The sequence below is a fragment of the Cordyceps javanica genome, chromosome 1, assembly GCF_051103115.1.
Source record: "Cordyceps javanica chromosome 1, complete sequence".
NCBI classification, from domain to species: Eukaryota; Fungi; Ascomycota; class Sordariomycetes; order Hypocreales; family Cordycipitaceae; genus Cordyceps; species Cordyceps javanica.
This window is the reverse complement of record NC_139295.1, coordinates 3,028,638-3,044,943: the sequence shown is the minus strand read 5'-3', so window position 1 is coordinate 3,044,943 and position 16,306 is coordinate 3,028,638. Positions and strand designations below refer to the sequence as shown.

At 51.5% G+C, this 16,306-nt stretch overlaps 1 protein-coding gene across 1 annotated transcript; it reads right to left on the bottom strand.

The window, feature by feature from the left end:
- Positions 1-6,770: 6,770 nt before the first annotated feature.
- V2A60_000915 (chromatin remodelling complex Rsc7/Swp82 subunit-domain-containing protein) lies at positions 6,771-9,327 on the bottom strand (the record flags this gene model as incomplete). The annotated part of the gene is made up of 4 exons (XM_083252281.1): positions 6,771-7,180; positions 7,241-7,657; positions 7,715-8,554; positions 9,216-9,327. 4 exons carry the CDS (start codon positions 9,325-9,327, stop codon positions 6,771-6,773), a joined length of 1,779 nt encoding a protein of 592 aa, XP_083108407.1.
- Positions 9,328-16,306: the final 6,979 nt, after the last annotated feature.

Genomic DNA, 16,306 nt, shown 5'->3' with positions numbered 1-16,306 from the left:
AGAGCGCAATGGCGGCCTGTCAATGCGAATCTCAGGTCAAGAATTCATCGGTACTTGCGTGCTAGTCCTTGATTCTGTAAATCGAAGGCTAGGTAGCATGCACACTGGCTCAATGTCTGAGACAGGGCGGAGCGACCGCGGAAAGGTGTGAGTTTGCGGATCGAAGATCGGGACCGGATTCCCATTTTGACGAGGCCGAGGAAATACGCGACGAAAAAGATAAAACGAAAAAAGAAAAAAAACATATAGAGAAAGAAGGAATGCAGCATCAAAAGAGATGGGTGATTGCATGTCGAGGAACATGCAGCGTGCGTGCCGCGCAGAATATCGGTGGGGTTCGATTCGGATTTAATGGGCGGTATCTGTTTGATGGTGAGCACATGCTGCAGGCTCGGTTCCTAGTGCTAGGTAGACAATGAAGCCTGGTGCGTCTTGATCAATATAGGCAGCTAAGAATTCACTCTACGACAACGTCTGCCGGGAAACTGCTGAGTAGCAGTGACTTGACATCTCTAACTTGAAGTCGTCTGATCTATAGCATGGCAGACGAGGGGAGGTGGGATAGTGCAAATTGGTAAACACAGTGCTACTCCACAGTGCTCCAGCAGACGGCGTACGGCGCGGTCGTTTGCTGTGGCACTTTGGCGGCGAGGCTAGCATTGAAGTGGAAAGCTGCGCCGTCTGGGGTGTCTGTACTTACACTGCTAAGTACAGTACTTAGCTAGGAACCTAGGCAAGTAGGCAGGCAGGTTATCTAAGTAATGGAAGGTACCTTTTTGCATTAGCTCTGAATATGTAAGGGAAACAATGTTTTCAGCTTCAGTTTTTCCAATTCCTCATACATCGCATAAGTACAAAATTACACTCCTTTTGCGATCTGGTACGTTGGAGTGGTACCAAACGGTAGAAGACGAGGCGACAGACTCGCACGTAGAGCAAGTACGCCAAATACTTACTTATCCAAGGTGCTATTAAGTACGGAGTACTCCGTACCTACCTAAGGACATAACCCAGGTACTACCTAATCTCAACTCGTCCTTATCCACTGTGCCACATCGTCCTCCTCTTCCACTACCACGCACCTCGAGTAGCATCGCCAATGTCTCGTTTCTTTTTATCCGCTTTGACTCCCTGTACATACCGGCGCCATGTTTGCTTTTCTTTTTTCCCTTGTCCCTTTCCTTTTTCCTTCACCTTGTCTTGTCTCTCCCAATACATCGTCGTGACACCCTTCCCATCTCAGACACGGAGCCTGCCATGGGCAATCTACATTTCGGCAGAAACGCAGAAATTTGGCATCAAGGAGGAGTCCTTTCGGTTCACATCCCAGGAGCTTATTAATAGTATTCATTGCGCATAGCATCAGCATTTGCTCACCCTCCAACACGATGGTGTACGCCAGCCATGAGATGGCGTTGGTAATAAGCCAGCCCTTGGCTTCCCACCCAAACGAAGTGCCCGCGTTCGCACTAACTCATCAGCCCAGCCACAATGAGGAGGAGCAGAATGTTGAGTAAGTAGCTGCTCCCCAGTATTGTACCTACTCAGTAGTTTGCGTTTGCTACTCAGGCGCTGCCAGCCCCCTGGTCGTCGCCACCATGCATCCAGCAACACCAGGTACCTCGATTGTATCCGTACTCTTGCGTGTTCTGCAGACCTTAGCGCACACACAATAGAAGGATCGCCAACCAGCATCAGGCAAAAGAAAGCATGCCAAGACAAGAAGAGACTCGCAAAAACGACTATTAGTATTGACGCAGTTCAAAAGTCGCAGATCCTCGTCCGAGATGCTCACGGCGAATGGCTCCTTCTGAATTGGCACGAAACGCCCATCTCAAAGAAGATAACATGGTTCTCTTCCCATCACAGATAGCGCCACCGGCACCTATCAAACGATGGCAGGCCTTCCACTACTCGAGTGGACGGTCGGGCTGTTCTTCTGCTGTCAGCTTCAATCGCCGGGAAATAGTACGAATATGTCGAGTCATGAAGCGGCTTCCGCAGAGACAGAAATGACCAGGCAATCTTTGCCATTGGTGCGTCTCGTCCACATCTGAATGACAGGTTCCAAGTCACTTAACATTGCCAAGACCACACCAGCACTTTCAAATACTGGTACGGTTTGCTTGCGACACATATTCAACACCTCTGCGTCTTCCCCACCCCACCCATGCCTCGATTCAACCGAGCGCCGCGGCGCACGCCTCAACTGCACACCAACATCACATATATGGGAAAAACGGCCTGCATGGCGCTGCTGCCCCTGGTTAAAATGATCATGTGCAGCATCGCCGACCCCGTCACGTTGTGGGTCAGCTGCGGCCCTTGTTTGCTAACCCGAAAACGTGGGCGGAAGCAGTGTTCAATGCTCGGGGCTGGTATGCGTTTTGTTCCGCAACTTCACCGCAACTTTTCTTTTTCTTTTTTTTTAATTGATCTCAGCCGGTTGGCGCTGCGGATCACCCCATTAGATATGTTGTGCAAGGGCCATATCGAGGCAGGGTTTTGTTCTCGCATCCTGCCAAATGCAGACAACGGCTCTGTGTCGAAACAAAGTGCGCGTTTGGTGATGGCTGCGACGCATCCGCTTGCAGGGTACACGGCATGTTCCTCGTGACGCGCAAATCCGATACACGTCATTTTGCTCAAAGTGATGGACATTTCAAACAACAGACAAAACAGCTAGCAATCTAATTTCAGCGCCCGTCGCTAGTAATCAAGACGACGTAACCCGACACCCCCAACCTGGAGCACTTGAAACACGCCAGTCCTCGGCTCATGCGGGAGGCTGCAGCAAGTTGCAACCAACTCATTCGATTTACAAAGGCAGGCACAGACATGGCCGCGAAGAACCAACGCACCACTATTCACGTACAAACGGTATGTTTCATTTCATCATGTTATTAATGCTATCAGACAGAGCCTTACACTAGCTCATACTTGGTGTATTCTGCAAATGACTTGCTTGGATGCTGACCGAGCCGCCACGGGTACCGAGTACGATGCCGTCAAATGTGAGACCAGAGGATGCTCCATAAAAAGTCCTCTGCAAACTGCCATCCCTAGTTTGCTGGCCATTGCGGCTTATTCAGTCATTGGTACGTAAGTAGTACATCATCATAGAGATCACTCCTGGTAAAATATGGTTGGGCGGTTCAGCTTCTCACCCGAACCAGCCTGCTGGTCGTACGTTTTCGCAAGGCTGCGCCGTGGCTCTCGCCCGCCACGACTTGACTTCTAATCCGGGTTCTCATCCACAAGAACGGTGTGGCAAAAGGATACATGACGGAACAAACCCTGACTTAATGGTTGAGGTTTCAATTGATGTCGTGCATTCTAAATTCTATCCTCTCAAACAACCAATACGACGAATAACATCGAGTGCATTGGTCGGCCCGGGCGTCTCACCCAAACTCAATTCAATTCTGCCTTTCCCACAGTTGCCTCTGCCCCTGGGACGGCCCGCTTGGCCGGTGCTCAACTGTAGGAGATGAAATGAGCCATTGCATCCGGCACTGTAGTAAGAGAAGGCTCGTTTGTACAACTCGTCGGCAGTTCGGACCCTCTGTGCGGAGCCTTGCCTATCCACAGAGCTCGCTCATCAAACCTAGATACAGGGTAGCGACGTTTCTTGCTGTTTTCCTAGATGGTCTTCTTCATTTGGAAAATGAGGGTTAGCTATATATTCATTCACTCCATCATCAGACATCGGAAAAGTGACTGGAAGACGGGCGATAAAAATGAATACGACTTGTCAACATGGGATACAAACGTCCCATCACACAGCCTCGGCCTCGCAGAGAGTAAATGAGAAAATCGCAACAACGAAATACTGCCTTGGTGTACCTCGCACCATTTGAGCTCCGCGCCCAATACTTCACAAGGCAAAGACACACACCCCCACGAAGACACCAGAACTCCCTCAACAAGAGCCTACCGGCAAGAATGGTCAATGCTTCACTTAACTCACGGCATGACCGCCGCTGCCGGGGGTTGTCCGTGCGCCGGGCACTCGCCATCAAAAACGCAGGAGAACTGGTAGATCTCGCCCACGGGGCGCCTCTGCCGATATTTCAATCACAAAGAAGCGTCGATCAAAGCCGCGGCAACCACTAATGCCTTTGCGAGGGAAAGCAATATCGGGAGGGCAGCTACAGGAGGTGTTTTGCGCCGATGAATAGGTGCGGCAAGTATACGATCGAAAGCCAACACCATGGTCAGATTTGTCTACCGTTCCATTTTCCCTCTCTATTGCACAGTCTTGGCATTGTAGAGGACCAGAAACACAAGAGGAAAGAGAGGAAACCCCATCTCACCAGAGATTTTGTCGAGACAGCTTCTAGTTGCCAGTGCAAACACCAGCAATGTATCCGACGGTGAGAGTGCCGGAGGCCTGCCACTCCGAGCGCGCACGGTTCTTGGCTTCCGGAAAGCTCATCCAGACGAAGAAAAAACACCAAAATCGATATGTCGAAGCTGCCGAGCCTTCTAGCGTTAGTCGTGCGCTACATGTGGCATCTGAGCTGAGCCAAGAGTTCCAGCAACTGCTGCCTCACAACGGGATTGGACAGCAGCGGCCCAGCTAGTTAGTCTCAAAGACCATCGTTTACTTTCACGGAGGTGGTGTGTGGGGAGGGCGTAGCCTCGAGATGGGAGGGGGGGGACCTAAATCGAGGACGAGGCAGCCTAGCAGCCTCGACGATTTGATTCGGCGCTGCAGTACTCTCTTACTGGCCGAACTAGGTGAGCCGGCGTGGCACGGGCGGTGGAGAGAGTTGGACGAACCACCCCGGGGCGCGATCCAGCGTCCTAGGCAAAACGAAGCTTTTCTCAAAAGAGAGGCAAGTCCCGACGCCATGTTTGTTTTGAACAAAACAGAAAATTGAAGGATTCACTCTAGCACGAGACCCTCACATGTACTGGGTGGGATTACATCTTACCGAGAACGAGCTAAAGTTCATTGTCAAGCGATGCCGAGCTGGCGGCGTATAAATGAGCCCGAGAGCGTACGTAGCGTGTACGTAAAGAGAGGCAAAGTGGGCTATCCGAGTCCGGGAAAGAAAAATAAGGGTTGCGTGTTGGAGATTCTGAAAGACATGAGCCATATTTTGCTCACTATGTTGATGTTTTTCCCTTTGGTATTTCGGGCGAGACAAAATGGGGATCCGTGAATGGCTCAATTTGGTCTTATTAGTCACCGACGAAAGGGAAGCCCTTTTCTCCTAGCGCGTGCGCCGCATCGACGCGAGCGCGCCGATTCACTTATAGCAATTACGCCCCATCCAATACGTGAGGGTTGTTTCTTTTCTTGGTGGAAAGAAGAGAGCTGAAAGCTCAGCTAGCGTGCGTGCCGCGTAGGATACATGCTGGCTGCTTCGACTAATAAGTATGACCCGAGGAGTAGTTCAACGAGAAATAGTCACAGCATGTTACTGGCGAAGATTAGAAGCGAAAGAGATGGCGAGATAGCGAGATAGCGAGATAGCGAGATAGCGAGATAGCGAGATAGCGAGATAGCGAGATAGCAAGGGGGAGAAAGGGAGAGGGGGAGGAGAGTCACAGACCAGATAGTATAAATAAGAAATCAGACAAGAAACCGTTGATTTTTTTTCATATATAGTATGCCCAACGGGGTTATAGAGTCAAAAGAACTACAAGAGTAGACAAGATAACAAAAGACTAAGAAATAAAACCAGGAAGGATAGCAACAGGGTGAAGACAGATTAAAAAGAATTGAACCAGTTAAACCCATGCCAAGAATAACGACCCTTGAGTCCAGAACCTGAATGCAATCGAAACCAGCCAATACCAAAAATAGTAAAAAAACAACAACCAGCAAGCAAGAAAAAGGAAACCCGACACAATCGGGAATCGGTGTAACGAGTAGTAGCCATGTGCGTAACCCGAGCACCCCATCCCAGTCCTAAACAGCATTTGGATAAGATGAGGATCAAAGGAACAACAAAACTGATGGAAAACAAAAAGAAGCAAGACCAATCAAAACGGAAGAACTGTACAACAATTTGAATCAGCCTAGATAGACCCCGCATGAAAACAACGACAACAACCCACTGGAGGGAGAGACTTCCATCGTCCGTTGCCCCAAAACCCAACAGATACAAAATGAAAACAAAACAACCTGTCTCATAAAAGAAACCCCAAGATAACAAACACAGACGTACACCTCTGAACCCATGGGAGAAAGTGTATCCCGTCTTCCATAGATACAGGGCCGTTGCCCAAAATAATTAAAGATGATAAACAAGATCTTGCACATGAGCATTATTCTCATTCCGAGGCATTTCCGTCTGGCACAAAAAAAGATGGGCGCCATCATTCCGTCTTTCCCCTCTGTTTCCCTCCTTTTTCTTTCCTTCTTTTTGCCCTAGACGCCTCTATTCCATCCAGGTTTGGGAGAGCCCAGCATCCGAATAATTAAAGCACAAAATGGATGATTGGTGAATTCCGGTACGGGGCAGAAAGACAACAAAGCGTCAAGTACAACGGACAATGCCGGCAAAAAAAAAAACAAGGTCCAACGTTGGGGTATCCAAGAACAACAGCAACAACTCCAGAAAACAACAAAATAGAAAACGTCAACGCCCTCGCTGCTGTTGCACCAGTTCAGAAACTGCCACCATGAGTACCAAAATGTTTGATGGGCTTCGAAGCGGTGAATTGGGGAGAGAGACCATTGAAGATGTGACACGGCCCGGCCGCGCTGACTCGGTACTTGTTGTTGCAATTGATCAACTTTGGCACAAATCCGATTATTGTGGTTGCTGAGAGGGATTCCACCAGTGCTGCTGCTGCTGCTGCTGCTGCTGCTGCTGCTGTGGTGGTGGTGGTGGCTGCTGGCCTGGTGCGTGCTGTCCTTGCCACGCTTGCCCAACACCTGGCTGGCCAGCAGCAGGTTGTTGCATGTACTGCCTAGGCGTCTGATCCGTCGGATACATGCTTGGCTGGCCGCCGTATTGCGGCATACCTCCCATAGGCGGGAATTGCATATTTTGCATCTGGCCGCTTCCAGGCTGACGCATAGAGGCCGGGGACTGCGAAGGGTGCGGCTGCTGGCCCTGAGTGGTGTAGCTTGCATAGGTGCCCTGGCCAGCTTGGGGATTTTGCTGCCACATTTGTCCAGACTGGTAGTTGTAGCCGGGTTGTCCGGCACTGATGCTGCCTGTGGATCCTAAAGCTGTTAATGCTGGAGAGCGTGGGAGAAATAGTGTCGAATACATACCTTGTCTCATGCCTTGTCCCATCTGGGCACTGATACCCTGAGAATAAGGTGCAGCAGTCATCATCATTTGAGGGGATCGAGACGGGACTCCACCAGGCTGGGGCAAGCCTGCAGCGGCAGCATGGGGAGAAGCAGTGGCGCGGGAGGTAGGAACGGCCTCGGAAGTCCCGACGGGCTGTGTCAGGCTGGAAGGGGGCTGCTCATGGGGACGGTGCCAGATGCCTTGGAGATAGTTGCTACGCAGGTCACGTTCATGGTTGACGGACCTGTTAAACTCGGCGGCCTGGTGAGTCTGTGAGTGCAGCTCCATGACGGGAGAGGGCCGAGTTTGATCCTGGTAGGCCGGTCCAGTGATTTCCTGACGCGGACCGCGCCTGACGATTCCCGAATAGTCCCTGGGGCGGTTATCATTAAGGTCTGGAGCGACTGTTAACGCGGGCATCCTCGTGGTAGATCCGGGGCCTCCCATCATACCTGGTTGGACGATGTGAGGCTGTGGAGCGCCTGGATACGGCCCTGGGGCGTTGTTATAGACAATCTCGGTGTGAGGTCCGGGGATGATGGCGTTGTTCTGAGCTTCGGCTGCTTCACGAGCCTTGGCCGCTCCGGGGCGCTTCTCGCCGGCAAGATCATTCTCGGTGAAGCCCTGCTTGCGGGCCTTGGTTTCCCAGTAGTCGTCACGCACACGACGGCCGTTGTCGATGACGCGGCTTCCAAACTGACGGAACATGGAGCGGGCTGTGACAATAGCGATCTGGCGGGACCGGTATGAGAAGGGGAGAATCTCCTGCTGGACGAGGTCGTCCTTTTCGGCCTGGCTTGCAATAATCTTGAATAGAGACCTATTCTTGTTGAAGAGCAAGTACGAATCTCGATAACTGAGAACTCTGGCACACTCGGTAGCCAGCATGAACAACTTGTCGCCACGGTTCGGTACAAGGAAAGTTCTGCAGCGGTAGGTACGATTGCCTAAAAGCTGACCATTGGCCATGACCTTTTTCTCACCAAATTCGTCGACCTCTCGAGGAATGTATTCATCGCCAGCTTGGTTTAGTTGGTCGGTTGTGTGGTCGCGAACAGTCGGCAGGGCCTTGAGGGTTGACTTGGTGGGAGTCGTCTTTGGAGGAGCAGCACCTCCAGTGTATGCCGGTGTGGGCTGAGCGGGAAGAGGAGTAGCCTGGGACTGCGGCGTCTGGGGAGGAGGAAGAGCAGGGGCGGCGGTGGCGGCAGCAGGAGGCTGGACCGCCGCCTCAGAAACGTCTCCCGACTGAGGCTTCATGGATCTGGATCGTTTATACCGGCCCAGAGAGGCTCCTACTTCAAAGACAAACACGTTAGCAAATAGCTCGCTCTAGCCGCCTTTTATATTCAAGAGAAATGTGATGAGTGCTGAGAACAAGCGAATGCGCCGTGCCTGCCAAGCTTGAGCTCGCGCCGACGCAATGTGCGCTGCTGACGTCCTCGCCTGACCCAAGGTGATACGCATGCAGACGAGGATACCAGAAAGTGATCCTGTATCAGGAATATCGTGCGGGTAGGGCAGGCTTGTTGAGTACGCGACACGGGCGCTTGGAGCAAGGCGCAGCGGTTGCTGCAAGACGTGGCCACAGAATCTGCAACAACATACCGTCACCGACGGGTTGCACAAGGTTGAAGGTATCTGGAGATCGGGTTCGTTTCGCGCGACTCGTAGCAAGGGGTGGAAGGGGGGCTGCAGGAAAGACTGGTTAGCCGAGTAAAGAGAAAAAGAGCAAGCGATGAATGGAAAGTGATGGAGCTCTCTGGCTGGGGAGCTGCAGGGGTGGCGTCGCGCGACACTGATGTGAGAGCTGCTGCAGCCCAGACGGTGAGGAGGTTCATCGCGCGACGGCGCAAAGCGAGCAAATAAGAGAGTCGCGGTCGCAAAAGCTGTGCGACGAGGCAAGCGAGCGGGAGAGAGTGCAGATGAAGCAAATCCAGGAGTGGGAGCGCTTACCGGGAGAGTTGAGGGCCGCCGGGTTGATTGTGGCACCCTCGGCGGCGACGGCGATGGGCTGGCTGGCGTACATGGCAGCGGCGGCGCCCGAAGCCGTGGGGAGTGGTGGCATGGCAGAGAAAGAAGGATGGAGTCGGGGAGCAAAGGTCGAAAGAAGTAAGTCGAGGGGCAGTCAAGTCGAACGAGGCGATTTAAGCATGCATGTATGCGGTGTGGCAGCGGCAACGAGATGGTGTTGAGGTGGGCACACGGGGATGGCGCTGTCTGGGTGGTGCGGCGGTAACGGCCGTGGTGGTTGCGGCGGGCGTGAGCTAACAGGTTTGGAGGCTAACACAGGCGGCGATGCGCGCGGGTTGAATACATGCGACAGGCCGGGCAGGGCCATGAATGGTCTTGTTGGATAGGACAGTCAAGGGTGCAGAGGCAGATGATGAAGGAGAAGATGATGAAACGAGTCGGGTAGAGCAAGCGGCGGGGATGGTACGAAGCTGCGTAATAGTTACCTGGTGAGGAGGTTGCGAGCGCTGTGACAAACGGCGCAAGCTGGTGCTGTACTACAAGCCTGTTGGTGGCAACGCGTAGTAGAGGCGCGAGTCAAGTGACGACACGACCAGGAAGAAGCGAAAGTCGGCCGGGTGAGCCGGATAGCGAGAAGCAGGACGAGAGGAAGCTGGCGATTTTGTCGACGGGCGCGTGGGGATGAGAGACGGACGAAGGATACGTCTTGTCGCGCGGGCGGCGAGCGGCGCAAACGGCGAGACAGCAGTGAAAGTCGCAAAGGCGCGCTGTAGGAAACCAATCCAGAAAACGAGCGGCGCGGGATGAGAGACGAGCACGATACGGGCGCAAAGCAGATTAAGAAGCGACCAAAGCGGCAAGACGTTGCGTGAGTCGATGGTGGTGGCTGGCGACTTGGTTTGAAGCAGAGGAAGCTGTCGGGAAGCTTGGCTTGTAGTGTGGTGATGCAGAGAGGGTGCGTGCAGTTTACGCGCGTGCGAGATGCTTTTCGGTTGGCCGTGTGGGAGGAACCCTGGCAGTATAGCGCGGGATGGATGGGCAAGAAAAAAAAAGGCGGCGGGCGTTGACTGGGCTTGATTTGGTAGAGTGGGCGAGGGCGTGGGCGAGGGCGTGTGGTGGGCTGGGCTGGAGACGATGAAGGGAGGGATGGAGGGAGGGGAGGGATGGAAGGAGGGAGGGAGGGTGGTCTTGAAGAGGATGTGAGAGGAGAAGGAGGATGAGGTGGTGGTGGTGGTGGGTGGCGGATGAGATGATGTGGTGGTGGTCAAGGTGGGGATGAATGGGAATGGAGACGAGGCAAAAGAGGAGCAAAGTACGGAGTACCTGGCTGGCTAGGTTGCCTAGTAGTAGGAGTGTCTGTACTCAGTAGTGCTCTGTAAGTACCCAGTAGTACTCAGGAGTAGTCTGCCTAGCAAGGCAGGTAACAAGGTAGGCAGGTAACTTGGGTGGGTGGCAGGATTTGGATGAGGAGGAGGAGGAGGAGGAAAAAGAAGAGAAAAAAGAAGGAGGGGAGGGGAGCGAGAATTGTGCATGTACATGCAAGGATGGAAATATAAATGGTTCAAGGAACATGATAAGTAAAGGAAAAAAAAGGGCATGCCAAAAAGGGCCATTCTTACCTGAAGGCAGGCAGGTCACAGGTGCCTACCTTACCTAACTACTACCTACTACTATACCTACTTACCTAGGTAGCCACGCGCGCGAGTACTCTTGCGCAGCGGCAACGAAGTATCAGTGCTCTCTACCAGGTACCTTCGTACCTACTTACTGGTACTGGACTGCTCTTTTGCCAAGATAAGGTACCTGGTACTGCGTACTCAGTCATGGAGGCCAAGTGAGGGTGTCGCCCTATCACCGTCACTACTTACCAAGAACCTACCACCACCTCCTACCTACTTGACTGAGTACCGAGTACCACTTGGTATCAGTGGTGCGTCACGGATGGGGCGTGTTATGAGCAGCTACTTAACTACTGAGTACTTAATCCGTAGCTAGGCATGGATGAATGATGGAGCATGACTCTGCCCATACCAGCACGCCCTGAACAAGTTTTTGCTGCCCATTTCATCTACGAATACTTACTCAGTAGCGGCCGATACAAACACGCCTGTCCAGATGAGTACCTTGCATGCTTGCCCATGTAATCCGTAGCACGGCCTTGAACCTGCAATCTGCACCCGCCGCTGGCCGAATGACGCCCAACCATTTAAAAATGAGATGAAACAATGCCAGAACAATACTATTAAAATAACAATAAAGGCATCACACTTGCCGCCTGATCTAGTACACGGTACACATACGTAGACCGCCAAAGGCATGCTTGTTGCACAGCACAGCTATTCATTCACCTTTCCAATCACCAACGGAACCGTGTGCCTTATTCCATGTTGCAAATTATATTTCATATCCCGTATTTTGTATACCCCATGTCCTATGTCCAATATCCCATATTTTGTATTCTATATCCTTGATTCCAGCACCATCCTGCTCTTCTCTACGTCTCCTTGCCCACCGCGCAGCTCGGCGTCAATATCCAATCCATCCATCCCATCATTATAACCTCTGATATTCAGAATTCTACAACCAGCACGAATCACGCAGGGGTTGCCGCCATGCTCATGTCAGATCGCAGCCCTCTTCTCTGAAATCTGCCTCCAAACGCCCCCCCTCCCCTCCTCTCCGCCGTTGACAAGGTGATGGGGGAAAAATCTGTCCGATGCTAGCTCCATCAAGGCCTGGAGACTGGTTCATATGCTGCTTCTTTTGGCACATGCTCATTTACAACAGCAAAGAACGCGCAAGCACGCACACAGAGGTAGCACGCGCCAGTGTGACAAGGTTAATAAAACCCCCGAAATGGTGACAGGGCAGCCGCAGCTGGGGCTGAGGTCAAGAACAGGTAATATCCTTACTTAAGTAGGTACTATAGGTACTTGGATAGGTATACGTACCTAGGTAATCTGTACGGCGAATAATACTTAAGCAAAGACAGCCACGCAGGTCCAACGCTTTTCAACAGCCGCCCGAGAGGCGACGCTCCATGCTCATCTGCAGGCTGCTTATTACTTACACATTTTTCACTCTTTGTTTTGTTTTATTTTATTCTGTACTATTTTTCATCTTTCATTTTGCTTGACCCTTTACCCCACCGCCGCCGCAATGCTGCCCGGCTTACTGACATCCCGCCGTCCAGCCCATCCTGCCTTGGGCGAATCAAACGTCCGGGGCGCTCACACACACACACACACACACACGGACATCAGAAACGAAAAAAAAAAAAAAAAAACCGATGCGACCACGGAGCACCGTCGCCTATCCGTACTTACTTCACTAAAACTGGCCTGCTAAGCCGGGCTAACAGGCCGGGCTAATAAGCTGGGCTCAGTAGGCTGGGCTGGGGGGGATGGATGGGCTGGGACCTCGCAAAGCTGGGGTAAATAAACTGGTGGGAGGGGGCGTGTGAGGCTAGACGAGGGGGTGAGGCCTTAGGGGTGCAAGTATCTGATACATGCCGTTACCAAGCTGCTTGCTCGTTGCCCAAGTTCCGCGCCTTTTATTTTACAGGTACTTACTTACCTTGCCTACCCAACATGTTCAGACCAAGGAAGTACCGGGCATTACCTACCGAACCTGGAAGTGAGGGATAAAAGGAACAAGGAAGAAAACAAAGAGGCTTCTCGGACAGGCGGCTGGCCCTGTCGTTGGACAAACTTGCCCACCCCCAGTACTTAGCATTAACAGTGCTAAAAGCCGCTGCGCCTGCCCGCCCCTCCCTCACTGCTAGGGTAGATACTACAGGACTATCCAGTATTAGTACCTACCTAGGTATGGGTAGCTAAGAGGATAAGTTAGTAGGTACCTACTGTTAGCTAGGTAGCCAAGTGCTGGTAATTACTGGTAGCTACCTACTAAGGTAGGTAGGTATTCGTGCGTTGCAGGCCCGGCTGCAGCCTGCCATGCTCTCTTCCCACTTTGCCCGCTCGCACATGGCCCCCAATCCCCCCCTCCCCCCTTCCCCCTCCCCAACCATACCTTGCATCGCCCGTCAAGATTCACCAAGCAAGGCTCAACCCGCTACTCCGTCTTCTTATGGGTGTGCGTATCCCGGACCGGTTCATACTGGCCTTGTTTCCTCTCCTTGTTAGCGTCGTCCAAGGATGCGGCAGACGAGCTTTACCAGTACGCCAACTCCCTAGCTCGAATATGCTGGTCATCAACCCCCATGCTAGTAGACAAGGACCATCCGCTAACTATCCGACGACGACGGGGGCCGCCTTTTTCCAGCCTCGTTTACTAGCCAAGCCTGCCTTTGCCTGCCTGCGCTTTTAACCCTCCCTCCCCTGCGCGCGCGATTGTGCCGATAGTGCCCAGCTTTTCAGTAATAAGCGGATATATACAGATTACACACAGATGTCCCGCCCTTTTCAGTAAAGCTGAATGCAGGAATCTGCCAAGCCTCCAAGAAAAATCGAAAACCAAAAAATAAAAAATAAAAATAAGAACATAAAACATAAAAGAAAAGAAAAAAAAGAAGAAAGAAGTTACTGGATGCAGACGAGTAGGACGGGAAAATACAATGATGCAAGTAATAACAGTAATATCAATAACAACAACAATAATTAGTCCAACGCTGCTGTGCCACAGAGTTACTTATTATCAGTATTCTACTATCGGTAACAGACATAAACCACGGATGACTCGGTGAGCTGGAAGAGGCAGCAGTGTAACTTGGCACGCCTGAATCACTACTTGATTATCACACCCAATCACCATTGTAGCAGAGACACGGCATTGTGCGCCGACGTCCAATGGGCCTCCCATGTCGGACTGATCGTCGATTGCCTGATAAGACGGGCATTATACATCTACAAGTAGCAACACTTCAGAGGTCGCGCGCGCGCCGTTTCCGGACAAGGGGCCGGCCACCCACCGGACAAAGGAAGAGGGCATCTACGAACAAGTAACGCGACCACTTTTGAGATGGTATGGCGCAGCGGGATTTTCAAGGCAGAAAGCACTTTGCCTTTGGCCCTGAGCGGATACATTTTGTCCTTCCTGGTCGCCGACCTTGGGGTGTTTCTCACCGAGCTTAACTCTCTCGCCGGCCCCTAACTCGGAAGTCCATGGCCTGTTTTTGAGAGTGTAAATATCCCGTTTGCCTCAACCCCGAAAAGAACAAAAAAGAAAACGTTCGACGCAGGGCCCTGTGCAGCTATCCATCTTGTGGCAATAAAGTTTACGCTTGCGAAAGGGCGGAAGCACGGAGGCAAGTACGAGGTGGGACGGGAGGGGGGGGGGGGGGGGGGTATGGCGGTTCAGAACCTGATTTTCATTTACTTTGCGAGTATATCTTGCGTACTGACTGAATTGGATAGAAGAAAATTTTCACTTTACTTGAGAGAGTTTGAGACTATTGGTTTCTAATAATAAGTACAGATTGCCATGATGCCTTTTTTAATCTACACCATCGAAAAATGGGCGTTTTTTTTTTTAATTAAATTACCCATGCCCTACAGAAGACGGAAGGAAAAGCACCGACTGAAGGCTTGCACAAGAAAGGAAGAAAAAAAAAGTTCAGGTGGGGCTTGGCGTAGAACTTGTAGAATTTCAGGTATATTGGCTTGCTCTTTACTCCGTATACTGGCATGCTGGTAATAGGTAAGTAATCATGCTGGTTACCTAGAACCAGCGACGGCAGAGAAGAAGAAAAAAAGGGCCGAACCCAGCTGCCCTTTGGGAAGTGGTGCCGAAGCCGAAGCCGACACATTATGTTTTATTCTATTTTTTATTCTACTTTATTTTTCTTGTTTGAATTCATGTTATTGCCCCCTTGCTATTGACATGACTCAGCTCCTCGGAGAAGCATCCAAGCATCCTCTTGCATTGTCGGAAAGCAAGACATGAAAAAGGCAAGACACCAAAATCAAAGGGAATCAAGACATACTTACACACACACACACCACCACCACCACCACCATCACCAAGTTTGACGTTTACCGTACGCCGCACTGCTGCACGAAATGGGGGGGGGCAAGGCTCTCCCACCCACACACCCTCCATCGCCGGCCAAATCACCATGGTAGCGCGCCCCTCCCCCCGTCTTCCTCCCTCCCGTTCTTACCAGTTGCCAGTTGCCAGTATGTTCGACCAAACCAATAAAATGGAAGAGGGAGAGGAGAGGGAGGGGGTGGGCAGTCCTTGGGAAGATGGGCGGCACGCCGCATGATTAAAAGGCTCCAGTGTGTTGCACGCTGCCACATCTGCCCTTGTGTGTGTTTATTTTATTTTATTTTATTCCATTTTCTCTTCTTTTCACCACCCCCTTCAGCAGACGTTAGCGCCGCCTTCTGGGTCAATTGCTAATTTTACCCATGAACGCTATTCCCAGTAATGGCCGCGACACGACTGTACTGAGTAAAGTGAAGAAATCCAGATCCATAATTTTAGGATGGAGAGAAGGAAAAGAAAAGGTGGCATGGCTCATGACTGATTGGCAACAAGAAAAGACGACCGTTTTGATTTTGATTTCTGATTTTTATTACATATATTTCGCTTGACTCTCTTCTCTTTTTCTGTTCTCCTGCCAACTTGTCTGCTTGCGGGTTCGACAAGCCATGCTAATTATAACGATACTGATAGTTTCCTCGGAGCCGACATCCACTTCCGGCATCGCCCCGCCTCTTCCGCTTTTTGAGAAACGACTCATCAGACTCGGTGTTCACGTCATTTTCCTTTTCTGTTCAGCTCTGCATGACCAGTAGATGGAAGGATCAATGGCGTTTGGATAGAGAAATACAGTTCGGCTTTCGGTTTCCCGCCGTACCTAAACATGGTGCCATTTTCAGATGGTGTGTACTGATTGACAGATTCAGCCAGTCCACACACACACTCATATGTATCCGCGGAACCCTCTATCTCGCCGAGTTGCATTGGCTCATAAGTACTGGCATTACTGAAAGCTGTAAAAGCAACTCGAGTCATGTACAAGTAGAGTAGCCGGCTATTTTATGGCGATATCTGGAGCTGCAGCTGCAGCCCTCACTCCTGCGCAGGTACCCGAGTTCCGCGCGCCC